Here is a 26,637-nt window from a genome sequence, read left to right on the forward strand (position 1 = left end):
TTGCCACAGCCACAAAATAAGACCAAAACTCACATTTTTCCTTCCCAATATTTTTCACTCAAATATCAATTCACTATTCCCTATTTTTCTTACCTAAATAAACATTCCTAATTCATTTTTTTACTCTAACTTTTCACTAATCTTTTACCCAACCAAACATTTCATCTTTCCAATACTCTTACACTTACTCTATTTATCCTACTACTTCCCAACACAATTAAATTAATCAATTTATTTATTTTAATTTGATTAATTTAATCTCCATATTTTGCCTATAAATAGAGTCTTGTAAGACCATTTGGGGAGCTCTTCTTCTTCATCTTTTCAACATCTTCTACACATATTTTTCTCTCTTCTTTTCACTATTTTCTCTCTACCATTTTCATCTTTTGAAGAGCATGTCAAGTATGTTATTTTGTAATTTTTATTTCAATCTAGTTATGAGCTTCTAATCTTTTTCAAAGGTTATTAAGATGGTGATGAAGCAAAATGTAACTAGATAGTATTTTTTTATTGTATGTTGATTTCCCATTTGTGTAACATTGTTTATGGATTTTTCTATCAAAGATATGCATTTTTCATCTATTATTGAGTGTTAAAGCATATTACACTTAGTTCTTCATTATGCAAAAATATGATATTCTTTGATTAAATGTTTTTCATTAAATTGTTCACATCTAATTCTTAGAGCATAAGTATCATATTTTGCCTAAACATAATCTCTTTGATTTTTTGTAGTTTCATTAGATTGTAACACAACTAATGCTTAGAAATTATATCTTATATAAGTGAAGAAAAATCCTACATTTTTTAAAGAGTAACTTGTGCTTGAATAAAAAATATATTTTGAAAAAAATATATAGTGTGATTTATTTCAACTATATCAAAACTTGGGAATCAATATACTTATAAATACTATTGAACTTGCATTTTGTGGATTCCAATATCTTAATAATCTTATTTTACATATCTCATTTGAAAACCATTTTTATCATTAATATTTTTATTACTTGTCTTTTATTTTTCTAAAACAAAATCTCATCAAATATTTGGAACTAGGTTAGAATATTCTTGCTTTGTTTGAAATAGTTTCTTTTGATGTTAGTCAACTCCCATGGGTTCGACCTCGTACTTACATGAACATTATATTCCGAAACGATTCGTGCACTTGCGAGTTTAAATATTAAAACACCCTCTTTTGGGATCAACAATGGTTAGCACTTACTAATTGCATTTGAGGCACATGGTAGCACCCTAATGAGTATAGGTTGGCTCATTAAACCATAGTATATCATCTCTAACAATATGAGCCCAATATACCTGTAACGCCTTGCCAATTAGGGTTCGTTACCACATGTATTTAAATTAGTGCGAGACTCGCCAAACGATTCATTTGGACTAAAACATGTAATTAAGCCACTAAGGGTTCATGTATTAAAAATTTTGGTCAACGAATAAATATTTCCATTAAAACAAAACTTTAGTCTTTACATGGAATCCCAAAGTACAAGTTTAAAATTTTGTTTACAACTTAGGGATTACAAAATAAGCCGACCTAAGCGGCAAAACAGGGTCCAACCCTAGTTCCCCTGCGATACCTCGACCATGGCGGTCGGGCAAACTGCATATGTATACATCGCCCCTAATGCTCTCCAACTCATGGTTGGCCAAGGCTCTTCTTACCCTTACCTACACCACAAAGCACCTGTGAGCCAAAAGACTAGGCAAGAAAACACATTAGCAAATTCAGATAGTCCACAGTAATAACTGGAACCAAGCATACACACTGTACAAGTAAGTGACCATAGGGTCACGCAAGTGCATGTCGCACTCCCGTTCATTCATATGGCATTCGAGTCAGTCAAGTGCATAATGCACTTCCGTTCATTCCTATGGCATCCGAGCCAGTCAAGTGCATAATTCACTCCCGTTTATTCCTATGGCATCCGAGCCAGGTAAGTGCATAATGCACCCCGTTTATTCCTATGGCATCCGAGCCAGTTAAGTGCATAATGCACTCCCGTTTATTCCTATGGCATCTGAGCCAGTCAAGTGCATAATGCACTCCCAGGGTGGCCTAGGCCTAGCCATAACGGCCTGCACTCAATGCGCATAATGCCGATCACAGCTCATAAGTCGAGCCTTGCAAACCCTCCACTCATAAATCGAGCCTTATGAACCCTTGACTTATAAGTCGGCCTTGTAAACCCTTGAGTTATAAGTCGGGACTTGTAATCCCTCGAATTATAAGTCAGCCTTGTAAACCCTCGACTTATAAGTCAGGCCTTGTAAACCCCTCAACTCATAAGTCAAGCCCCTTTTAATCCCTCGGCTTATAATTCGGACCCCTTTTATTCAAGTATGCCCTCGACTAACAGGCCAAGCATTTGGTTAGGTACGATAGACAGACTTCCGACTTATCAGCCGGGCCTCCCAATCGGGGACAGACATACATATACTACCTTAATCATACACAGATACAATGCATTACAACGTACTTACACATGTATACACATGCATAATTATAATTATGTTCATTAGCTGAGCTTGAGCCCTAATCATGTTTACATTTAACAGTTGGGCCAAGTCCCAATCATATTACATTTAACAGTTGGACCAAGTCCCAATCATATTACATTTAACAGTTGGGTCAAGCCCTAATCATATTACATTTAATAGTTGGCATGAGCCCTAATCATAATACATTTGATAGCTTGGTCGAGCCCTAATCATAATACATTCAACAATGGGGCCAAGCCCTAATCATATTACATTCAACAACGGGGCCATGCCTTAATCACGTATCTCACGCATCAGGTGCAGTTTTCTTACCTTTGGTCCAAGCATAAGCAAATAAGCAAGCAAGCACAACCCCCGAGAACAATCCTCTCCTGAACCTTAGCGATAACCTAGTCACAACCCATAGATAATATCTTATCAACATTCGATTCCATAAACGAATCCCTGGACCAATCCCGTGCTCTCGAGACCTCTTATTCCACCAAACGGGGTGGTGAAATCGTCTCCCGAGCCCCTGGGCGAAAATCCTAAAAATTGGATTTTGGGGATCCTGAAATTTGGCCTAGCGCTGCAGCGCACCCCCCAAGCGTTGCGACACACAGCCAGGGCTCCCTGCCCTGGGATACCCCTGCACTGCGGCTCAGAAGAACAACACCGCAACGCTCCTTCGTGAACCCAGAAAAACTAGGTTTTTCCTGTGTTTTCTCCAAACCCAAACCTTCCAAAATCACCCCAAGGTTTCCCCAAAGTCCCAACTCAGTCCGAAAAGCATTATTACACAACATATGCATCCCAATAACCAGCTCAAATCCAATCCCAAACTCAAAACTCATCAAGGTTTAAAATTCTAACAAAACTTAAACCACCAGAAATTAAAGTCACAAACAGAACGAATCCTTACCTCCAATAGCTTAATTATGGCCCCAAGTTACTCCTAGCTTGATCTTAGACACCAAACCTTCAATTCCCAAGCTTTGTTTCCTCAAATACTTCAAAATTCTCAAGTCACCAAGAATGGAGAGAGAGAGAGTGTGTGAAAGCTTTTTTCCCATTTTTTTGAGTGTTTCCCTTATTTTCCACAGCTTTCCAAACTAGCTGAGTCCAGCAAAGGTCTATCCAAAAGACCTAAACACCCTTAACTCAATTCTTCATCTCTAATGCTCACAAGGGCACTTTGGTCATTTACCACTATTCCCTCTAGTTCCTAATAAACTCCACATATACAAATAAATCCCAACTATCTTCAAGTAATAATCATTTAATCTCCCATTACCTGGTAATGTGCTAAATTACCAAAATACCCCTAAGCTCGCCCCGAGCTGGGTACTTTACTCTGTTGTGACTTTTTCGCTAACTAGTTCCATAGGATCGCCTCGTGTCAAGTAACTCAAATATATCCACATAATAATGTGGTCTTAATCATAAAACACACATATATTCAAATATGTCCTTAATGGGCCAAAATTACAAAAATGCCCGCTTAATAAGAAATGGGCCCACATGCATGCTTAATACACCTAAACATGTCGATATAGTCATATTATAATATAACTCACATAATTCATATAATAACATGCTCATAACACATAAGCCCTCAATTAATTCAATTATTGCATCCTGACCCCCTAATTTAGGCACTAAGCCATATTAGGGAATTTGGGGTGTTACAATACCCCTTAGGGTAGAAAGGCATAAGATACATATAGCTTATATGTGTAGTTGGGTGGTACGGTGGTTCTTGGTAAGGGTTTTCTCTCCATAAGCTCTCTCTTGCATTTTGCATTTGATCTTGTGTATTGTTGTTGTTTTTGAACAGATTGTAAATGATCAAGATGAGCATTGGAGACTCAATATCCAGCTTAGGAGGTATGTTTATCTTTGTACAACTAATGCCTTAAATAGAATGTGATCTTGGTTGTTAGATGAGCATTGATTGTTGTTGTGATCTCTGATTTGTGATTCTATAATGCTCATAGTGTTTCTAAACTAAATGACCCAACATAAGTGGGAGGGGAAATATATTTTCAATTTTAGTATGATCGATCACATTTTTCATGCAATTCTTTTTGGGGTCAAAACCTCATTTCTTTAAGCAAAAGCCTCATCCAAATCATCTTTCTACTCATAATGCCTCCAAACCCAAGTATATAATACTAGATTCTTTACTTGTCCTTTAGTGAATTTGCCTACTTAATCAACATTGAAGTCTAAACTTTTATATTGGAATTAATCACTAAGGGTAAGTCGAACCGGATCGGAAAAAGGCAAAATGGTGCCAATTTCACACCAAATAGCATTCCAACTGAACCATATATCCCCTCTCATTTTGATGCTGAGCTACAATGTCTCACCAATAATGGTGGGACACTTTAGCAACGACATAATACTTTTTTATATAATATTAATATCTTATAAATAGATATATATATATATATATGTTATTTTATTTATAAGATAAATAAGATTTTTGGTGTAATTTTTAGTATTGTGTTTGGAATGGAAAAAAAATGTAAAATTTTACTATTTTAGTGTTCATTCAACACCAAAATAACTTTTTCTATTGGAGTTGTTCTAAGAAAAGAAATGAATAGTTGACGGAAAAACTCCTTAGAAAGTTTAATGTAAAAGCATACGCTTGTGCAAAGTGGTCAAATTTACAAATTAGGCTGACACTTTTATTGTAAGGGATCTACCCCAAATTTAGTAGTACTTTTCTAGTTATAATAATAGATAGGGAAATATAACCCTCTTATTAAAAGAGAAAAAAAAATTACAAATTCTTTTATATTTATTATTCAGTATTCTTCCATTAATAAAAGAATTCATATTTTTTTATCAATTAAAATTATGTATAATTCCTTTTAACAATTGGATATTTGCGACATAGATACCTAAAATTTTCGTGTTTATACACTTATATACCAAAATTCTTTTTACGGTAAAACTACCCAACGTTACATATTCCTTGCAGCAGTCACCACCAGCTTCATTAAGTGTCATTTCAGCATACTAAGTTGTCAGGTGTCAATTGATTATTGGCCCACATTATATTTATTTTTAAAAATAATTTAAATATTGTTTAAAATAGAAACAATAACTAAAAATATTTTAAATTATATCTGAAATTTTGTATTTTATACTTACTGAGTGATTAGAATTAAACAACTTATTTAAATGCGGAATATGAATTAAATTGTTTAAATAGATTAATGTGTTGCTACAACAGTTGTGAAATTTGTCAAAACAGAAACTGAAAGCAAGTAAAAATCAACACAAGATCAATTTAACGTGGTTAAGAAATCATTTTGAATAACCAATTAGTAAAGAACAAAGTTGTACAAAAACATTGACTTAAACAAAGTAAGACTCCCTCTTAAACTATTGTCACAATTTTGTTGTACTCTTCTTTACGAATTTGGTTTTGATAAAATGCTGATTCTCTTGAAATCCATTCCCAGAATAGCGGATGCTCTCTTCCTCCCAAAGTGAGTCTTAATGAAATCTTCTCCCGAAGATCGAAAAGAACATTCACAAGAACCACAACCTATTACAAAGAACAAGATGTATGCACGAAACAATGGTGTACTCGGCACAACACCAAGGACTAAGGTGAACACCTTAGTCTTTACAAAAACAACACAAAGTGGTTTCTAAAGAAATCAAAATTTGATCAATTTTTACAAGATAAGAGAGACAACTTTCAAGAGCTCTAGCTATCTATTTGTAGCTGTTTGTATGTTCAGAAGAGACTCTCTTGTAATCTAGAGCAATAAATAAATGATTTGCGAATTTATTTATAAAGAAACAATCTGCCAATATGTCTGATTCTGTCTTGACAGATTGAGCATCCGACTGAGCAATTTATGGGTAGATTTAAGCCCATATTTATTTGAAAAATTAAATCACACTCAGATCAATTATTATCCTGAAAATATGTGATTTAATATGCACAAAATCATCATGATAAGACCATATCTTCAATAATTAACTCAACAATGAGTCATAAGCATTTTTTAATTCACAAAAATCATGAGAAAATAAAATATATGGTCTAAAAAAACATTTGCAAACAAGGTTTTAACAATAGTTATCTTGCATGGTCTGCGACTAGTGATGGAAGGGCTTGCACTACAAAGGGTTGCCGTCAATGGTTGGGCTCGAAGGGTTAACAGCGGGAAGAGGAGCAGGTGGTTTGCACAGAGGCCTCGGGGGAGATTTGTGGTCTCTTCGTCGTCGGAAATCTGCACGCGACTTGAATGACAAGAACAAATATGGGTTGATTTTAATTTTTTGAATTTTTTTCTCCCAAAACCCAGATTTGGGTTTGAATGTTATGTTAGGGATGATTCTTATAAAAGAATGAGATCAATGCTGTGTCAGCATTGAATGCCAAATCAGAGCAGAGACACCTCTGCCATAACCGAATTCTGTTGTGGTCCTCACTCAAATATTTTATCATGATTGTAACAGAAAGTTTTGTTATCATTGTTATTCCCTTTTCTGTTATGGACCACTAACACGTGTATTGAGCACATTGCACACTACTGTATTATATTTTTGTATAAATGGAACAGTCACTCTCAGACTTAGATTGAGCTGAGATCATTCATTTTTCATTCTCCCTATTTTTACAAATCTTATCTTGGTATCAGACACCATTCAAGGCCACTGCCACCATGTCCTCCAACCACAGCCAAACTCCAGCTGCAGGGGGCCCTACTGGAACCTCCTCTCCTCTAGCCGACACCGCCGCTCCAATTGTAGCAGCTGGATCTTCAGCTCAGGGACTCAGCATCCTTTCCAGCCCAGCGACTTCCACTCCTTTGGTGGTACGCTTAGCCAGCCCTTTGTGCTAAAGCTGGATCGTAACAATTTTAGCTTATGGAAAACGATGGTCTCGACCATCATCCGTGGTCACTGTTTGGATCAATGGGACAAGGACAACTCCACCTGAATTTCTTTCTGCACGTTCACCGAGTGATGATGGAACCTCAGATGATGGTCTACAAGTAAACCCAACTTATGAACAATGGATCGTGCACGATCAACTCCTTATGGGATGGCTCTACGGCTCGATGACGGAGGCTATCGCTACTGAGGTTATGGGCTGTCAAACAGCCGCAAGCTTGTGGCGTGCTCTTGAAAACCTCTATGGCGCACACTCGAAGGCTCGAATGGATGAAGTGTTGGAAAAGCTTATACAGGATCTTTATTTATTTTCATGTATATCTAATATTAAACAAATTAATACGAGATAGCCTAAAACATGTTTCTAAAATTGAATTCAAAGAGAAACAAATAATATAATACTTACAGTATACGCAGCGGAATTAAGAGTCCTTCCTTTAGTTTCTCTAACTCTTGTATCCTCTCTGTCGCAGAGTATTATCAAGAAACTGAACCGATCTTCTATTTTCTTCACGATCTTCCAATGTATCATTAGAACCACCTAGACTAGTGTGGGCAATTCTCAACACATGAGATAGATATAGAGAGAAGAAGAGAAAATAACAAAGTGGCTTAGAAAAGGACTTGTGTTTAGAGACAATCTAAAACTATCAGAAAATTTGACTTGTGACTTTTCAAACTTATGTTTTGACTTCTCTCTAAGCACTCCTTTTATAGACTCAATTAGGTCATTTAATTTAATTAAAAAAACAATAAAATAACAGCCATTTTGAAGCCCCAGGTCGAAATTATCATGGGCTATAGGACCGTGAAATTTCCCATTTGATTATAAGCCCATTGGACTTAAAATCAATACCTGTATTATTTTCTATTGATTTAATTAATTAAATAATTATTTAAATCCTTTATCAAATTAATTAGTTATAATTTGAACCTTGATTTAAATTTATTTATTAATTTATATACCAATTTATCTTAATTAATAAATCTTCCATAATTTCTCTTTTCTTCTCAAAATTACACAACTCTGTGAAACTATCCAAAATTGACCTGGTCAACTTTGATAATTCTAATTGATAATTAAATCAATTAATTGAGACTATCTAGATGATTTTATCCAAGGTACAATGGGGACCATGGGCCTATGAAATCAAGCTCCAATAAGTTATCATAAATCTAACAAATAAATTTACTAACTTATTAATTCCTCGTGACTCCACTATAGACTTGGAATTGCACTCTTGAATTCATAGAACGCTCTATAACAAATATAGATACGCTATTAATTATCCATTGTTACAACCATAATTTTCACTCAATCCTCTATAGACGGTCTACAATGAGATAGGACTAAAATACCATTTTACCCCTCATTGTATTTTATCCTTAAAACACTTAGTTCTTTATAAATGATATTTCAGTAAACTAATTTAATTACTGAAATGAGATCTCTATCATTTATCACCTTGAACCAAACTAAAAGGAAACCATCGTTTCACTTCTTCATCAGAAGCTATAGATGTTCATATCTATGATTAACACTCCCATTCAATTATACTACCGAGTTCCCAAGATGTAAGTATGGGCTAGTCCGTAGGGTAAGCTGGTAACGAACAAGTCAAAGAACTCAAATAATACAATCAGTTAGAATACTAACCACTCAGAATTGAGATTGAATTGACCTATGGTCAACTATATGATATGACTAGAATAGATGATAACGGTATGTTTACTTATCTTATCAACTGTCAATATCGGTCCTGTCCGATGTAACAAATACATCCGATCTTATCTACTTTGCTAATGTTCTGGAAAGAACATAACACTGTAATGTGTAAGTAGATCATATCGTAGATTGGCAAGTCAGTGTAAATCCGGTGCACTGACTAATCTTAGGACTAACTTATTTTGAACATATAATCATATTTATATTCCACTGTGATTACGTCACTATAAATAAGATTAGCTATATGCTCGGGATTTAATAGAAGTTTATATTAAACAAATAATCATGAAAATAAAACATGTGAGCAAAGTGATTGACCAAGTCAAAAAATGATTTCTATTCTTTTATTGATAATAAAATGAGATTACAAAGAATTTAGGTTTTAATTAGGGCATAAAACCCCAACATGAAGCACGCACAAAACTCCAGACCACACGGAAAGGAAATCTCAGTATGCCCGAGTATCTTCGGCAAATGCGAATTTGGGCAGACATTCTGGCCCTCGCAGGTAACCCCTATCCTGAATCTCATCTAGTCACTAATGTTCTCAATGGTCTGGATTCAGAATACTTATCTATTGTCGTTCAACTTGAAGCTCGAACATCCCTCACTTGGCAAGAACTTCAAGACACTCTTCTCCGTTTTGACAACCGACTCGATCGACTTAGTAGTCTCAGCTCCTCTAGCAAGTTCCTCAAAGACCTTGGGTCTCCCTCAACCAATCTTGCCAACAAAACTTGTAACGCCCTACTTCTTTAAAGCCGTTACTAAGTGAGTTTAAAAACGTGCATTCAACTCGCTAATCGAGGTTTTAGATCAAATAGTGTAATTAAGCCATAAACAGAGGAGAAACCTTAGAAATAATATCGTTTCATTGAAAATCATAAAAGTTTAACACTTGGAATCCCAAAATACAGGTTAGAAACATTTACAACATATAAATTGAACCAAGTCGACTAAACGACAAAATCTAAGTTTATTTACAAACATCTCCCAAAATCCACTGGCTGTGGCAGCCAGGCTGGCCAAACATGTATACGCCGCTTCACGCCTGCTACACTATTGGTTGGTTGGCTTTCTCCTTACCCTTACCTGCACCACAGAGCATCCGTGAGCCGAAGCCCAGCAAGAAAACCCACAAACAGATAACATATGCAAAACATACACCAAGTATACAAACTGGCCATCAAAAGGCTAAACACATATGGCCTAGCCGTCCCAGGCACTTTACCAGGCCCTGGGTTCGCGGTCTACACCGAGAGGATATCCCAGGTATCCTTTAGGGACTCGCCCTGGCAACTTGCACTCTACATGCTCATCGCTGCTCCCGACCCCTTGCCGTACTCGGCCTTGCACTCAACGTGCCTAACGTCGTTCCCGCCCCCTGCCGACCTCGGCCCACACCGTTCCTGGCTTTTGCCGATCATTCACATAATTGCACCCATAGCATAATAAACAAGTACAGAATACTAGCAAATACAATCAAAGGGGTTGCGCCCTGCAATTCAAACACATTGGGCTCAGCCCTGCATACAAGCTCTGTGGGAACAAGGGTTTTCTTACCTGAGTCCCGAGCTCTCCGAGCACCGATGTCCCGAGCACAATCCTCTAACTTGAGCCTCGCCAAAACCCTAGTCACAACACATTAACAATATCCATCTATCAAGTTATAATCCAATAAATAACTTTGAGCCATATCTCTAATCTCCGGGACCTTGAATTCTATCAATCCAGGTGATAAAATCCATCCCGAGCCCTAACCATTAAGTTCCCAAGCCTAAACACAAGCTGGCACTAAGAGTCGCGGCCCTCCCCACAAGTGCTGCGGCTAGCCTCGAAACAGAGGCTAGCACATCCCTAGAGCACACACGGGCCGCGGCGCGCACACCAAGCGCCGCAGCGTGCCTCTAGCATCTCGGCCTCCCATGGTCACGCGCGCACACGGGCCGCGACCCTAGCCTCCAAACCCAGAATTTTCCTTCAATTCCTGCACTTTCTTCAAACCAAATCATCCTATAATCAAGCTAACAGTTCCAGACAATCAACCCTGATATTCTAGCCCAGTTTCAACATCAAAACCCATCCAAACCTGCTCCAAAACTCAACTAAAACTCCCAAGAACAAATCAGATTCTACCCACATGCATAACCTAAAAACACAACTGAGATTCAAGCATAATTCCCATAGTTAAAGCTTACCTTTGCTGGAAAAAGCCTCATAACCAATTCCCTATGCTCCAAGCTTCAAGCTCCTAAGATTTCTCAGCCTAATTCCTTGTTTTAACTAGCTTCCACCTGAATTTTCCTTGAGTTTGTCTTAGGGAGTGAAAAAGAGAAAAAGATAAGAACTATCTTCAGCTGAGAAGGAAAGTTTATGTTGGTTTCTCCAAGTTTCCCAACTATTCCTCTACTTTGTTTTATTTAACTTAATCTATGTGGTTACCTCAAGGCTCGGGGTACCAAAATGTCCCCGAGGACAAAATAGTAAATTTCCCCAATATTCCCTCCCAGACATTCTATCATCGAATATATCTCCAAATATTTATTTCCTTAACCCGATAACCCCGTATAATAACTAATGCCCAAATTTCCCCTCGACTCGCCCCGAGTCAGACTCTCAACCTCGTTGTGACTTTCTGGCTAACCGCTCCCCAGGACTGTCTTGGATTGTGCTAGACATATCACACACATATATATAGCATTTATCGCATATATACCCCTAATATCTAGACGGGGCCCACATGCACATTTAAATCAAATAAACATGCATCATTATCATATATTCACATAAATCCACATATTAACATATTAAATCATTTATTGCCCTCCCGGCACACTAATCAAGGCCCTAAGCCTTATTAGAAAATTCGGGTCATTACAAAACTGGCCTACTCCTCCGCACAAGAAACATACATCAAACCCCACAGGAGGTCGTGGTGGGACTTCTTTTAGAGGTGGCTCGCCTCGGTCTCGCGGCAGAGGTGGTAGAGGTTCCGGACGCAACCCCACTTGTCATGTGTGTGGGAAATATGGGCATTCGGCTGCTGTGTGCTACAATAGATTTGATGAGGCTTACATGGGTTCTGATCCAAACTTATCTCAACCATCACATAGAGCCTCTCACTCTGCCTTTTTTGCTTCTCCTGAGATAGTGGACAACGATATCTGGTATGACGATAGCGTAGCAAGTCACCACCTCACGTCCAGTGCCACTAACTTGACTCAATCAACTGAATATGGTGGTAGGGATAAGCTAATGATAGGAGATGGTAATGGTATACCCATCACTCATGTTGGAACTAGTTATTTACAAACACATTCCAACCAATCACTTGTTCTTAAAAATCTCTTATGTATTCCTAAAATTGCTAAGAATCTCATTAGTGTTTCCAAACTTACAGCTGATAATCCTATACTAATTGAGTTTCATGCCAATTGTTGTTTTGTGAAGGACAAGGTCACAAGGAAGGTGCTACTTCAAGGAACACTTAGAGATGGGTTGTATCAACTAGACGCTCCAGCCACTTCTACAATTTCGGATCCCAGCCACCAAAGTCATGACAATAGAGTCTATTTTCTGTCCAAGTCGAATGTAACTCAGTCCCTAAGTGAGAGTCGTTTAGCTTCCAAAAATGTTGTTTGGCATAGACGTTTAGGCCATCTGTCCCTTAGAGTCTTGAAGCAAGTCTTAGCTTCCTCAAATGTAAAGAGTTTAATCAATGAAAATGAGTTTTTCTGTGATGCTTGTCAATATGGTAAATCACACTCTCTACCTTACAAACTTTCCATAAGCAAAGCTGAAAATGTTCTCAACCTTATTCACACTGATCTTTGGGGTCCATCCCCCATCATGTCCAACACAAATTATCGCTTCTATATCCACTTTGTTAATGATTACAGTCGCTATACTTGGCTGTATCCTCTGAAATCCAAGTCCGAAGCTATTACTGCTTTTCAACAGTTCAAAATCTTTGCTGAAACACAATTTGAGCGAAAAATCAAAGTTATTAGGTCTGATTGGGGAGGTGAATACCAGGCTTTTGCAAAAATTATTGAGGAAAATGGTATCTTATTTCAACACTCATGTCCACACACATCCGCTCAAAATGGTAGAGCTGAACATAAGCATCGCCATATAGTTGAAATGGGGCTTACTCTCTTAGCACAAGCCGCAATGCCTCTCAAGTATTGGGTGGACGCTTTCCAAATTTCAGTTTATCTCATCAATCATCTTCCCACACCTGTGCTACACCACAAGTCTCCCTTTGAACTCATTTTCCACCAACAACCTGATTACAACTCTCTTCGAGTGTTACGGGCTGCTTGTTTTCCTTGCTTAAGATCATATCAGGAGCACAAGTTTAGTTTCAAATCTCTTAAGTGTGTCAACCTTGGTTATAGTGATCATTTCAAAGGATACAAGTGCCTTAGTTCCACTGGACGTGTGTACATTTCACGCAATGTTACCTTTAATGAACAGGATTTCCCCTTTAGCTATGGTTTCCTCAACACATTTCAGCCAGAAAAAATGGCACCCGTGTCCACTACAGCTTGGTTTCCTTTTTTGCCTCCTTTGTCTTTGCCCCAATTGTTCCAAGAGGTTTCACCCTCCACGCTAGACCCTCCTTCATCAAGTAACATTCAGGTACACTCTTTATCCCACTTTGATTCGGCATCTTCCTCACCCACTCACTGTTCCTCTAGCTCTTCCCATGCCCTTTCAGATCCTCCTGTGCACATTCCGGCTTCACCTCCTACTGCAATCAGTCCACCTTCTGTTATTCAGTCAAGTCATCCCATGACTACACGTGATAACTCTACAAAATAGAGTTATGTTACCACATTTTTTATGTCAATTGTTGCTTAGTCTTTGAGTTTTAAGTGATTTATAAGTTTTTAAGTAATTTTAAATTTATTAGTTTATTTTAATTTGATAGATTTTTGTGTATTTTTATAGTTATATTATTGTAAAATGTTATAGTTTAATTATTTAAAATTAATTCTGTAAGTTAGAAGTAAAAATATGCAATTTTGAGCTTAAATATTTAAGTAAATTAATTTTTAATTAATATTTTCATGGAACTTATATTGTATATTTTATTATTGAAAATATTTAGTTTTAATTTAATTTCTGTTATTTGTGTAGATAATTTGTTGCATTTTTGCTCTTGAAAAGCAAGAATAATGAAGGAAAAGAGATGGCATTTTCAAGGAAAGAAAGGAGAAAAATGATATTATTGAAAGGCTATTTAGGTTTTTTACCCCCCGAACTATTACATATGCATATCGTGCCCCCCGAATTTTTCAGGCAGTTAAAAAATCCCCCCGATCTATTCACAGTCATGTAAATTAGGACTTCCATCCAATTCCGTTCATTTTTTGTAACAGGAGGATGATGTTCAAGATTGGAAACTTTGTTTGGGCATGTGTAATGTTAACTAATCATGTAAACTTTGTTATAAGAGTGAAAATAAATAAATATATATATAAATTTATATGTAGAGAGGGATTGTTAATTAATTATTTAATTCTTTTTGTACACTTTAGAGTCCCACATGTCATCCCAAATTATGTAAAAAAACAGGCCACATCATCCTCCCGTTACAAAAAATGAACGGAATTGGACGAAAGTCCTAATTTACATGACTGTGAATAGATCGGGGGGATTTTTTAACTGCCTGAAAAATTCGGGGGGCACAATATGCATATGTAATAGTTCGGGGAGTAAAAATCCTAAATAGCCTTATTGAAATATCAAGAGAAGCCTCCAAGCAGCCCAGCCGAAGCCCAGCTCCTGCGCCTGAAGCCCAGCCAAGCCCAACCATCCATTCAGTAGCTTCCTGGGCCGCCTGCCCCTTCACCAGCCAGGCCCACTGCCCCTTGCACCCCAAGCCCACACGGGCCAGCCCAATTTAGCCTCCCCAACCTGGGCATGCCTCTTCCCAGCTACCCTTTCCCAGGCCCGCTAGTTGTCAACTCCTGCTCACCCAAATGCCACAGCCGAGCTCCCCACACGCCCACAACTCCTTTCCCCCATCCAACCAAAGCACTAGCTGCACCACCAAAGCAGCCCACGCACCAGCCTGCCACCTTCGGCCCAGCACCCTTCCATAGCTGCCAACAGCCACAAAGCCATTTTTTCTTGAGCCCATAAAAAGCGCATTGTCCCCTTGTCCCTATACCCAAAAATGTCATATTTTTACCCAAATTTTTCTACAAATTTTACCCCAAAATCATCATTACACTCTATAATTTACTCCTATTTGTCATATTATTATTAATTTAATTAATTTAAATTGATTATTTTAATACTCTTATTTTGGCTATAAATAGGGAATTTTCAAGATCATTTGGAGGGCATATTTTTGTGAGAGGTCATACCACAAAGTTTCTACACTTTCAAACCTCTCTATTATCTTCTTCTTCTTCTTCTTTTTGGTTAATTTTCTATATATTTTTAGAGGAACAATATGGGGGTTTTCCTCCAAATTTTCCTAAGTTATGTTTGTAAATTTTTTGTTTGTAATTTCTATTCTAGTTATGTGCTTCTAATCTTTTTCATAAGATTATTAAGATCATGATGAAGCAACTTGTAACTAGGTAATATTTATGTTGTATGTTGATTTCCCTTGTAATGTACCAAAGTTTATGGATTTTTCTTCTTCATATATGTCTTTCATCTTTAATATCTCATATTTTGGATTGTTAGATAATATTGTGTTTTGTTCTTCATTTTGCAAAAACATAATATTCTTTGTGTAAGATGTGTCATTAAATTGTACACATCCATACTTAGAACAAAAATATTATGTTTTGCCTTATAAATAATGTTATTTGAATTTTTTTTTTTTTTTTTCATTAGGTTGATTCACATTAAATACTTTGAAATTATACTTTTTGAAAGTGAAGAAAAATCCTATATTTTTTAGAAGTAATTTGTGCTTAAAATTATAAATCTATTTGTAAAATAATAGTTTGACTTATTTTAACTATCACTAAAACTTGGGAATCAATATACTAATAAGTATTATTAAACTTACATTTTGTGGATTCTAGTATCTTAATAATCTTTCCTTTTCACACTTATTTGAAAATCATTATTGGTTCATGTTTATTCTCTTAAATAGTTTTATTTTCAATCTTTTATTTTATGTTCATAACAATAAAACTCATCAATCTTTGGAGCTAGGTTAGAATTTATTAATTTTTGTTTAAAATAGCTTTTTATTATTATTTTAGACAACTCATTTGGGTTCGATCTCGTGCTTACACAAACACTATATTCTATATGAACGATTCGTGCGCTTGCGAGTTATAAATTTTTAAAACATACATGTTTTGGGTCCATCAACATGCTCCAAGGCAGGCATTTTTAAACCCAAAGTCTACTTGGGACAAGCTCGGTGGACTTCTATTAGTGATGAACCTACATGTGTTGAAGATTCCCTCCAAAGTGAGGGGTGGAAACAAGCAATGCAAGCTGAATTTGATGCCATCCAAGCCAACAAAACTTGGTCCTTGGTTCCTTATTCTTCTCACCATAACTTGGTCGGCAACAAATGTGTGTTCAAGGTCAAAACAAATTCAGAGGGTTCATTTTAGCGACTCAAAGCTCGCCTAGTCGCTAAGGGATTTCATCAATGGTCAGGGATTGATTTCAGTAAAACTTTTAGCCCTATGATCAAAGCCTCCACAGTTCTCATAGTGCTCACCATAGCTGTCTTAAGAAATTGGCATATACACCAGCTAGACATAAATACTGTCTTTCTGAATGGTTACTTGGATGAAGATGTGTACATGTCCCAACCACAAGGTTTTGAAGACCCAACCAAGCCTCATCATGTATGTAAACTCCACAAGTCTTTATATGGCCTGCGTCAAGCTCCTCGGGCGTGGCATACACTTTTGAGGTGGAATTTCAAAAACTCTAAATCTGATAACTCGTTGTTCTTCTACAATGACGATACAACAATTATACTTGTGCTAATCTACGTAGACGATATTATTATTATTGGCAACAAGGCAGGGAAGCTCACAGATTTTATCACAGTCCTCAACAAGAAATTCACACTAAAAGATTTAGGCTCCTTACATTTCTTCCTCGGCATAGAAGTGTTTCGAGATGACAAATGACTTTATTTGAATCAGTCTAAATATATTGAAGAGCTGCTCCACAGACACAACATGAAGAACTTAAAGCCGAGTCCCAAACCTATAGTTGTTGGTTGACCAATGTCCTTGACTGATGGAGAACAACTGGCTGATCTGAAGGCTTACATAAGTGTTATTGGTGCCTTGCAATATCTCTGCCATACACGTCCTGATATCGCCTATGCAATAAATAAATCGAGCCAATTCCTTAAAGCACCTACTACAGTCCATTGGAGTGGAGCAAAGAGAGTTTTGAGATATCTCAAAGGCACCATCAATCATGGTTTGCATCTTGGCTGCAGTGACAGATTGTCCATCATGGGATACTCGGATGCAGATTGGGCTTGTTGCCCGGATGACAGGAAATCAGTAGCTGGGTATTGTGTCTATCTTGGGGAAACACTTGTGTCATGGTCATCAAAGAAGCAAGTTATAGTGTCACGATCCAACACTGAATCAGAATATAGAACCTTAGCACATGTTGTAGCTAAGATTACATGGATTGAATCACTGCTGAGTGAGTTAAAGTTTCCTCTCCCTACAAAGTGTATCACTTGGTGTGATAATGTGAGTGCAAGTGCTCTGGCTGCAAATCCAGTTTACCATGCAAGAACAAAACACATCGAGATTGACATACGTGCGAGACAAAGTTTTAAGGAATGAACTTGAGGTGAGGTATGTACCATCTTCGGATCAAGTAGCAGATTGCCTCACGAAGGGACTGTCACCAGCTAGATTTCAAATGATGATTAGCAAACTTGGAGTGAAAGACTCACCCCGTCGTTTGAGGGGTGGTATAAAGGAATGAGGTCAATGTTGTGTCAGCATTGAGTGCCAAATCAGAGCAGAGACACCTCTGCCATAACCGAATTCTGTTGTGGTCCTCACTCAAATATTTGATCATGATTGTAATAGAAAGTTTTGTTATCATTGTTATTCCCTTTTCTGTTATGGACCACTAACACGTGTATTGAGCACATTGCACGCTACTGTATTATATTTTTGTATAAATGGAACAGTCACTCTCAGACTCAGATTGAGCTGAGATCATTCATTTTTCATTCTCCCCATTTTTACAAATCTTATCTATTCTTTTGTTCGCTGATATAGATATGGTTATTTTGTTCACTAATATTAGAGATCTGGGCTTATTTTATTTTTTATTTTTTGAAATTTTTTCTCCCTAAACCCATATTTGGGTTTGTTTGTTTGTCATTGATTTTTTAGATTGTTCATAGATTTTAGTTGATAGATTATTGATGGAGTTCTTTGTTATCCGTTGAAGAACAACATCATTGATGATGATATGATATGAAAAATATCACGAGTGAAGATGAAAAAAATAAGTTGTTAATTTAATTTTCTGTTTAGTTTAATTTAATTTAGATTTTTGGTTAAATTTTTGGGTTATTTTCTTTAAAATTTAGTTAAAGATATTTTGATTTTTAATTATTTAAATTTTAATTTAATTATAATCAGTATTTTTTAATTTTAAAATTTGTATTATTTCATTTTTTTATTATTTTAAAGTGAATTAATAAGTCTTAAAAATAAATATAACATGGACTAATAATCAATTAACACTTGCAACTTAGTAAGATGAAATGACACTTAGACGAAAAAAATTAACGTAGGTGATTTTACCATAAAAAAAAATAGGTATACAAGTGCATAATCACGAATACTTTGGATATTTATACATTAAAAATTAATAGAAATTCCTTTCTTTTTTTCTTTTTTAATTAGTGCTCTCCTATCCCTCTACTGTCACTTATCTAATTCTTATTGAAATACTGTAGTCGTCAGTGTTATTAGGTAACTGTATAGAAAATTTACAGTACTTCTACAAGTTTATTGCAAAGCCAGCATATCAAGAAAATAAAAAACTGATTTAAATGTCGTGCTGGACGAGGCTAAATAATCCCAAACCCCCACTAACGCTTTTAGTTTTAAACCCAATACGATTTAATCCAACTCGAGCAATAAATTATAAACAATATCAACACAAACTAATCGGAAAAACTGACCCATTTAAGAAAATTAAATTTTAGTAAATTATCTAAGTAAAAAAAACATTTACTTTATTCGTTAAATGAAGTATTAATTCGTGCAAATATTTCAAGGCCATATGACAAAGAGTCAATCTCTGGGGAGGAAAGGCCATATGATGATACGCATTGTGGTTTGCCTTCTAAATTTCAGCAATCAGATGGTCATCCTAGAGCAACACAGCAATCAGATGGTCATCCTAGAGCAACACAGCAATCAAGTGTCATCCTAGAGCAAAAATTGCAAGTTGGCTGTCAAATGCTATCCCGAGATTGAAAACACGCCGAGAATGTTTCCAGCAGCCGCCAAAAAGAAATGGCTGGGGCTCTGAACACCGAAATGAAAAAAATAACACAAACATGGCTTCAGAAGAGTTGGGAAAAAAACTGCAAACATACAAATGTTTCCATAACATATGAATAGATTCCATACCTTCACCCATAGGTAAGAGGAGCATGCTTCCCCGCGCTGGAAAAGATTCTTCATCATTATCCATGGCAAAACAAAGCATCCGAGATCATGCCCGGAAAAAGTTTGGCTAAAACCAGTGTGCTTCTTCATCATTCTTCAAGGATGACAGAAGCTTCCTTCAGAACCGAGAATGGTGGAATGGACTAGTGCATGTTTCCATCTCATTAACATATCTCCACTCCAGTCCACCTCGGTTCTCTATGCCTGCACTCCTGCCAGTTGGGAAATAGGAAACCCCCAACAGCATGTAATTTAAGCTCAGCTTCCAGCTGGCAGGGTGCAGGCATGGCCCCTGCCCCTCACCGGGGCCGGGCTAATCCAAAACTTGCATCATGTTGTTGATGAGACTAAAAAATAAATATTCATAAGATTAAAACTCTTTAAAATCCAACAATAAAAGAAAATTAGAAAACTCTTCAAAGTTAAAACAACTAACTAGGATATCAATTGACATTACAAAACATCCATTTTAATGTATACAGCTGCCAATGCCTATTTCCATTGTATTAAAAAAATAATTAACTCCCAATACTCAGGACGTTAAAAACTTATTAATTACTATAATTATATTTTTTTTGTAGCAATCAAAAGACAAATGCTATAAGGAACCATATGGTGATTGAATTTAATTGTTTTAATATTCTAAATTATAATCCGTGACAAGTGGTATTGGACACCATATGGTGTCTTATAACAATGCTCAATGAATTTTTCATTGAAATAAATTATAAAGTATCACCGTAATCATAATTATACTTTTGATCATGAGCACTCCCAACAGCTCCTCTATTATTTTCTTCAAAACACATCACTAAAAACTCACTTTCTTTATTTTACATCAAATTTTTACATCACACCAAATAATATCAGCTTTTCTATATATTTTTTTCCTTTCTAAAATATTATATCTTTAAACATTTTTATTAATTAAAATAATAAAAAAGAATAAAAATCTAATAAATTTGGAGAGAGAAAGAAAAGCGAATAAAAAATAGAAAAAATGTTTAGAGTAGCTCTAAAAAATATATAAATGTGGAGAAAGATATAAAGAACATAGAGGAGCTTTATTTTACATCAATGGTCTAAAGGAGCTGCTGGAAGGCTATTTAGTTACAATTCTTCAAATTTTTGAAGAAGAAAGGAGCTTCCGTGAGTGCTCAAATAAAAGTAATTGCCATTTCATTTAGCATCATTGCTTCTACTGTAATGACTGGGTTAAAAGTATAGGGTGAATCCAAAAGAAATAAACAGAAGAATTCAGTCCGGCAAGTTTCAATATAAGGTCCCTAGTCTTGTTACTGAGATAGTACCAACATGCTAAACATAATCTTCTTTTATACACACATAAAATTTATAACAGAGAGCAACAACGAAAAATCATCACAAAGTAGGTATGAGATAGTTGTGCCAAATCTTGGGTAGAGCGGTAAAAGACAAAGCATGCTTGACCTTTGACAAAGTCAGCTACAGAGCTGCTTAAGCCAGGCTACCTCTAAAAGCTAAAATTTTACTACAACACAGAAAAAATGTAACAAATTGTAGAGAAAATAGCAGGTTTAATATCCTATTACTCTGGAAAATCTCACGCATAAGACCTAGCTAATGTTTGCATTAAAGCTCTGTCTATCTCCATGTCTAGGATGAACATAATTAGAATCTCCATCAAGAAACAAATAAGTACACAGCACAATATTATCCAAAATTATATGCTAGCTTTACCAGGAAGAGAATGCAGACAAGGAAAAGGCCAGATTTAACTTAAGCCTCACCTTCAATTATAAAGTTATAAACATTACAATTTCTTTTAATAAATTATTAACAAGGTACTTTATTATAAGCATAAAAATCTCGTCATATAAGATACCGAAAAGATTCCATACCTGTGAAAAAGGTTGATGAACATGTTCATGAGGATGGATAAAAGGTACTCCAGGACGCTGACAAGGATATTGGGAGGAATGCAGATACATTCCAGATGTGGAGTGAGCACCAACATGATTAGGATTAAATGGTGCAATCATGGTTTCAGGAAGAGCGTAACCAATTCCCCCAGGAGCTGATGCTGGAGACCATGGCCCAGGTAGATGTTGAGGAAGCGGATGAGGCTGAGGTTCACCAGAAATCTGAGGTCCATGAGCAGAACCCAGTTGAGGAAATTCAGTGTTGTAGTTTATAGCAGGGGTGTACATAGGCTGGATGGTGTATGATCCTCCATTAAACCCAAACCCAGGATCAAATCTTTGCATATACCTGTAAAATATTTTTATGTTACATTCCAATTGACTTAAGAATAATAATATCTGGAGCTAATCAACATCATAATTCATAAACATACACAAAGACTTTGAAAGATGAGCAATAGTCGGTATCACACTCATTACTATGCAGACCCACATTCAAGGACGGGATAAAAAAACATGATGAAGATAAGAAAAGACTAATTATGATGGTCAATGGAACACCTTCATTGGAAAGAAGATGGTCAATTATGTTGGGTTACTGAGAAAAATATGAAAGAAATGGATCATAAAAACAAAACAATAGCTACGATGTCTAAGACAAGATCGCCTCTAAATATTTGTAAGAGAAAACAGCGATTATTTGCATATCAAACTAGCAAAAAATACATTCTCTAATCAACCTTTTGGTAGGAAACATATTCTCCATAGTCCATAATAAATTCTACACACGTAAATATATATGCAGTGTATAGTAACATACCTGTCATAGTTCCTGTCATAGTCAGGATCCTTGCGGTCAATTTCACGGTCCCGAAATATAGCTACCCTATTATTTGGTCTGTACCTACCAATTGGTTCCTTCTCTGTTCTATTTCTAGCTGTTCTACCACTAGTTATTGACGGATCAATCAGAACTCTACTAGAAGGTCCAGAACTTATATCAGCAAAGCCTGGTCCAGGTTTTTCTTCAATCTTTGGAATCCCAAAGTTACTATGTTGGGGAGTATCTTGCAGCCTTAGCTCATTATCCAATCTCCCACTTGCACCACCGCTTGGATCACCACTGGAAAATATTCGAGCACGAGCCCTGTTATACTCCTCTTTCCTCTCCTCAACACTTTTAGCACTGTTTGACTTTAACGAGTTTGAATTCCCAAAATTGGCATGCTGTGACCTCTTCTGTGGCCTCTGCTTAATTGCAACCTTACCTACACTTGCATCTTCAGATGGTAAATTTACAGGGATGTCAGCAAGGCGAATCATAGGTACACGACACTCAGTTGTTTTACGAACAATAATTCTAGAGCCAGAGCCATCAGGCGAGCTATTATCTAACAAGACCATTGACTGAAGCGAATAATGCTGTGCCACACGGTGTGCAGCCAACCGTAAGTAAGAAGTAGGCAGCTGCTGAAACTCTAGCTGCTGCTGAGTAGGATCACGTATAAACTTCTCCACATCTTGCTCCATCCTTAAAACTGCTTAGTACAAACAAAGTAATTAATTAGTATGCTTGAAGCAAAAACAACCTAAATAATAATAATAACAACAGCAGCAGTAGCAGCAGCAACAATAGTAATAATAATAAATATATATAACCAACATGAACTACTCGATCGGAGAGTTGGTAGCATACAGTATCTGAAATTAGTTCCACGGCTGTGAAAATAGCCACAACAAAAATAACACAACAGTGGATATTGCATTAATCATGGTGGTGACAACAAAGCTAAAGATAATGAGGAATACAGCGATTCTGACAACATGGAAACACTGCATATGTGCACCCTCCCAACAGTCATGTAAACACACAACTCTCTCTATACACGCAGGGACAGAAACATACAGTCATCGCCCATGGCCATTAAAGTAGCTAAATTAACAGATACAGCATAACAGTCCAGACAACTCAGCTCATAAAATAACAACTTTAAGGAAAGGGAGCGATATTCGAATCAGTAAAAAAAAAGGCACTGTCCCTCTCTAGCCTACGCCCAATATTATATATACCTTACAAACATATACATATCATATCACATACACTATAAATATGTATCTAGAATTTTGTACATATATTTGCATCACTCACTTGACAGGCGCTCCCGAGGGTTTTGTAATGCTTCGCGAAGAAACTGATCAACCTGATTAAGTACATCCTCCGAAACCTTCTCACCGGAGCACCCAGACACAGCCGAAGACGAAGACGATAAAGAAGAAGCTGAACCATCGGTATCATCGGCAGTCCCATGGGTGGTCCTAGACGAGTCCTTGGAGGAGAGAATCAAGCGGGACATGGACTCGTCCAAATCGGCAACCTCCCATGACTCGGGGGCTCCGCCGAGATCCTCCACCACAGAGCCCTCCATGGCCCGATTAGGGAATATGTTGACGCAACGGGGATGGAAAGAGATGAAGAAGCCCCCAAATGATGGCGTCGCTAGGGTTTGAGGGGCAACAGTAAACAAATCATCAAATGGAGTTTGGGTCCTCTGAAACCCTGTAGAGAATTTGGGGCCAGGATTTCATGTGAATTTTGGGTGAAAGAGGGGTTAGGGTTTGAAAAATTAGGGCAGAGAAAAAGACAGTGATCGAATATCCTAGAGAGAGAGAGAGAGAGAGAGAGAGAGAGGGTTTGACGATGTTATTGTTGTTTCATTGGGAAGAGAGCGATAGGGAGAGAGAGAGAGTTGGGGTGTGCGTGTGAACCTGTGATATTCTTTGCCACGTGGCGCGCCCTTATTATTTCTCTTTCCTTTCATTCACGCCATTCGATATTCCAGATTTCATTTTTACGGATACTCTCAATCTTTGGTGTTCTGCAGATTGGTACAGAAGTTATTTTACTTTCATCCTTACATCCATGTTGGGCTTGGGACCATATTTTAGGCTATTTATCATTTTTGTCCCCACTCTACCACTATTATATTAATGTGCCCCTAAACTTTTTGAGCCTGTAAAAATTTACCGGAACTAGTGTTGTATAGTGAGATTTTTGTTAATTTTTGTCTTACTAGGTATAAAAAAGGTGCAATGCATGTTGTATTTTATATTTTTTTAGAAACAATGTAATATTCACAAAATTAATTTGATAATAAATAACATTATTATTGAAATGTATAACATGATTTAAGTAAAAAGTTGTTGTCGTATCACGTGAAGAATTACTTTGAGGTACTTTTTCAAGTAGCTTGAAATTGCTTTAATAACATAATATATTAAACATATAACTGGTTAAAACCAAATTAAATGAAATAATTGAGTTCGACAAATTGGGCAAGAATGATTTCGACAAAGCCAGCTAACAGTACAGTCGACATGAAACAAATGTAAATATTGTGGCATATGTGCATAGTTCGTTCCCACTTTAAATTCTTCCAAACACACAGGACAACTCTGTCATATTTGTTCATCACCTTCTCCAACTATGAAAGTAATAAGAATCAAATCCACAATCTCCATATTATTCCAATATGGAAACCAATCATCAACTGCCATGTATGTCTCACAGTCTCAAAGTTCTATCTATCTTATCTGTCTTTAAACATTCTTTTTTAAATAGTCAGGAGACTCTGGTCAATAGCCAAAACATAAAAGTTAGACTGTGTTCGATAATAATGGTATTGGTAATTTATAAAAATTATTTTTTTAAAATATTTATAAGTAACAAACTTTAAAAAGCACAAATAACAATTATTTAATTTAAACTGGTTGTTTGGATGATTTTGAACATATGGGTTATTCATTTATGATTTTATTTTCGATTTTGGTAAAGGATAACAATTATTAAATATTTTTGAAGTGTAGTTGAAATGTAACTCTTAATTTTTTCTTAATCTAAATATAATGCAAAGAGTCGAATGGTTTGAAAGTGGTATTCAATCATGTTTGCTTTGGTTTTCATTTTATTTGGTGAAACGATGTTGAATTATGTAGTAGTTAATTTATGTGTAAATAATAAGTTGTAATTTGTTAATGTCCTGAGAATAATAATAATTTAACTAACCTTTGGATTGTTCGGATTGTTCCTGAGATGAAATTACAATGTATTATAACAAAACACCTGAGAAAAATAAATCAAAAGTGGAATAAGTTTTCTAAATTGTCAATCTGTATATAAATATAATATATATTTAATATTTTCGTAATTTTGTTTTTACCTTTTTTGCAAGTGGAATTAATTTAAGAAGGATGATTTTGATTTTCTTATTATGAATTTTTTTATTTATGATGAGAATGCTAAGAAGACTTTTTAGTATTTGTATTGTGTCTGTGATTGCCAAATGTTGTGTCGTTTTGAGTTGATGTGGTTTTTATTATTTGAGAGTTTATATTGATGAAAAGAAGTTTGATAAGATGATATTTATGTATTTGTAATGTATTACTCAATGCGAAAGGTTGTGTACTCTTGAAATGATGTGTACTAAGTGTTGTATTGTTTAATTTTTCTAAGATTAATCTTTCAATTGTGTAAAGAAACAATTATTGTATTTTTTTGAAAATAGAAGCAATTGTTCAATTTGGATGGTTTATCTAAACTTTAACTTCTTTTTAACATATTATGTTAAAGTCATACGAAATTTTGTTAAACATACAAAATTCTGTTTGATAGTCATTTATATAATATGTAAGATAATAGAATATTATTTTTTATTTATTCTTAACTCTAAAAACAATAATGCTTTTATGTTTCCCTTTCCAAATAAACGATTGTTTAAGATATGAGATATTTATATTTGGAACAAAAGCCCAAGCCCACCATTTTGTTAGGGTTTTCTGTCTTTATTTTGCCACCCTGTCTCTTCTGCTCACTTCCTCATTCATATTTGCAATAGTCCCACTAATTTTTACTTTA

General features: G+C 36.1%; 1 protein-coding gene across 1 annotated transcript; it reads right to left on the reverse strand.

The window, feature by feature from the left end:
• Positions 1 to 19,368: 19,368 nt before the first annotated feature.
• Positions 19,369 to 24,525, reverse strand: LOC133797774 (uncharacterized). The gene is made up of 5 exons (XM_062235814.1): positions 23,875 to 24,525; positions 22,546 to 23,263; positions 21,705 to 22,074; positions 19,786 to 20,171; positions 19,369 to 19,680 (listed from the first exon to the last, which is right to left on the reverse strand). The coding sequence occupies exons 1-4, from the start codon at positions 24,149 to 24,151 to the stop codon at positions 20,124 to 20,126; spliced, it is 1,413 nt and encodes a 470-aa protein (XP_062091798.1). The 5' UTR covers positions 24,152 to 24,525; the 3' UTR covers positions 19,369 to 19,680; positions 19,786 to 20,123.
• Positions 24,526 to 26,637: the final 2,112 nt, after the last annotated feature.

This window comes from Humulus lupulus, chromosome 8 (genome assembly GCF_963169125.1).
Source record: "Humulus lupulus chromosome 8, drHumLupu1.1, whole genome shotgun sequence".
NCBI classification, from domain to species: Eukaryota; Viridiplantae; Streptophyta; class Magnoliopsida; order Rosales; family Cannabaceae; genus Humulus; species Humulus lupulus.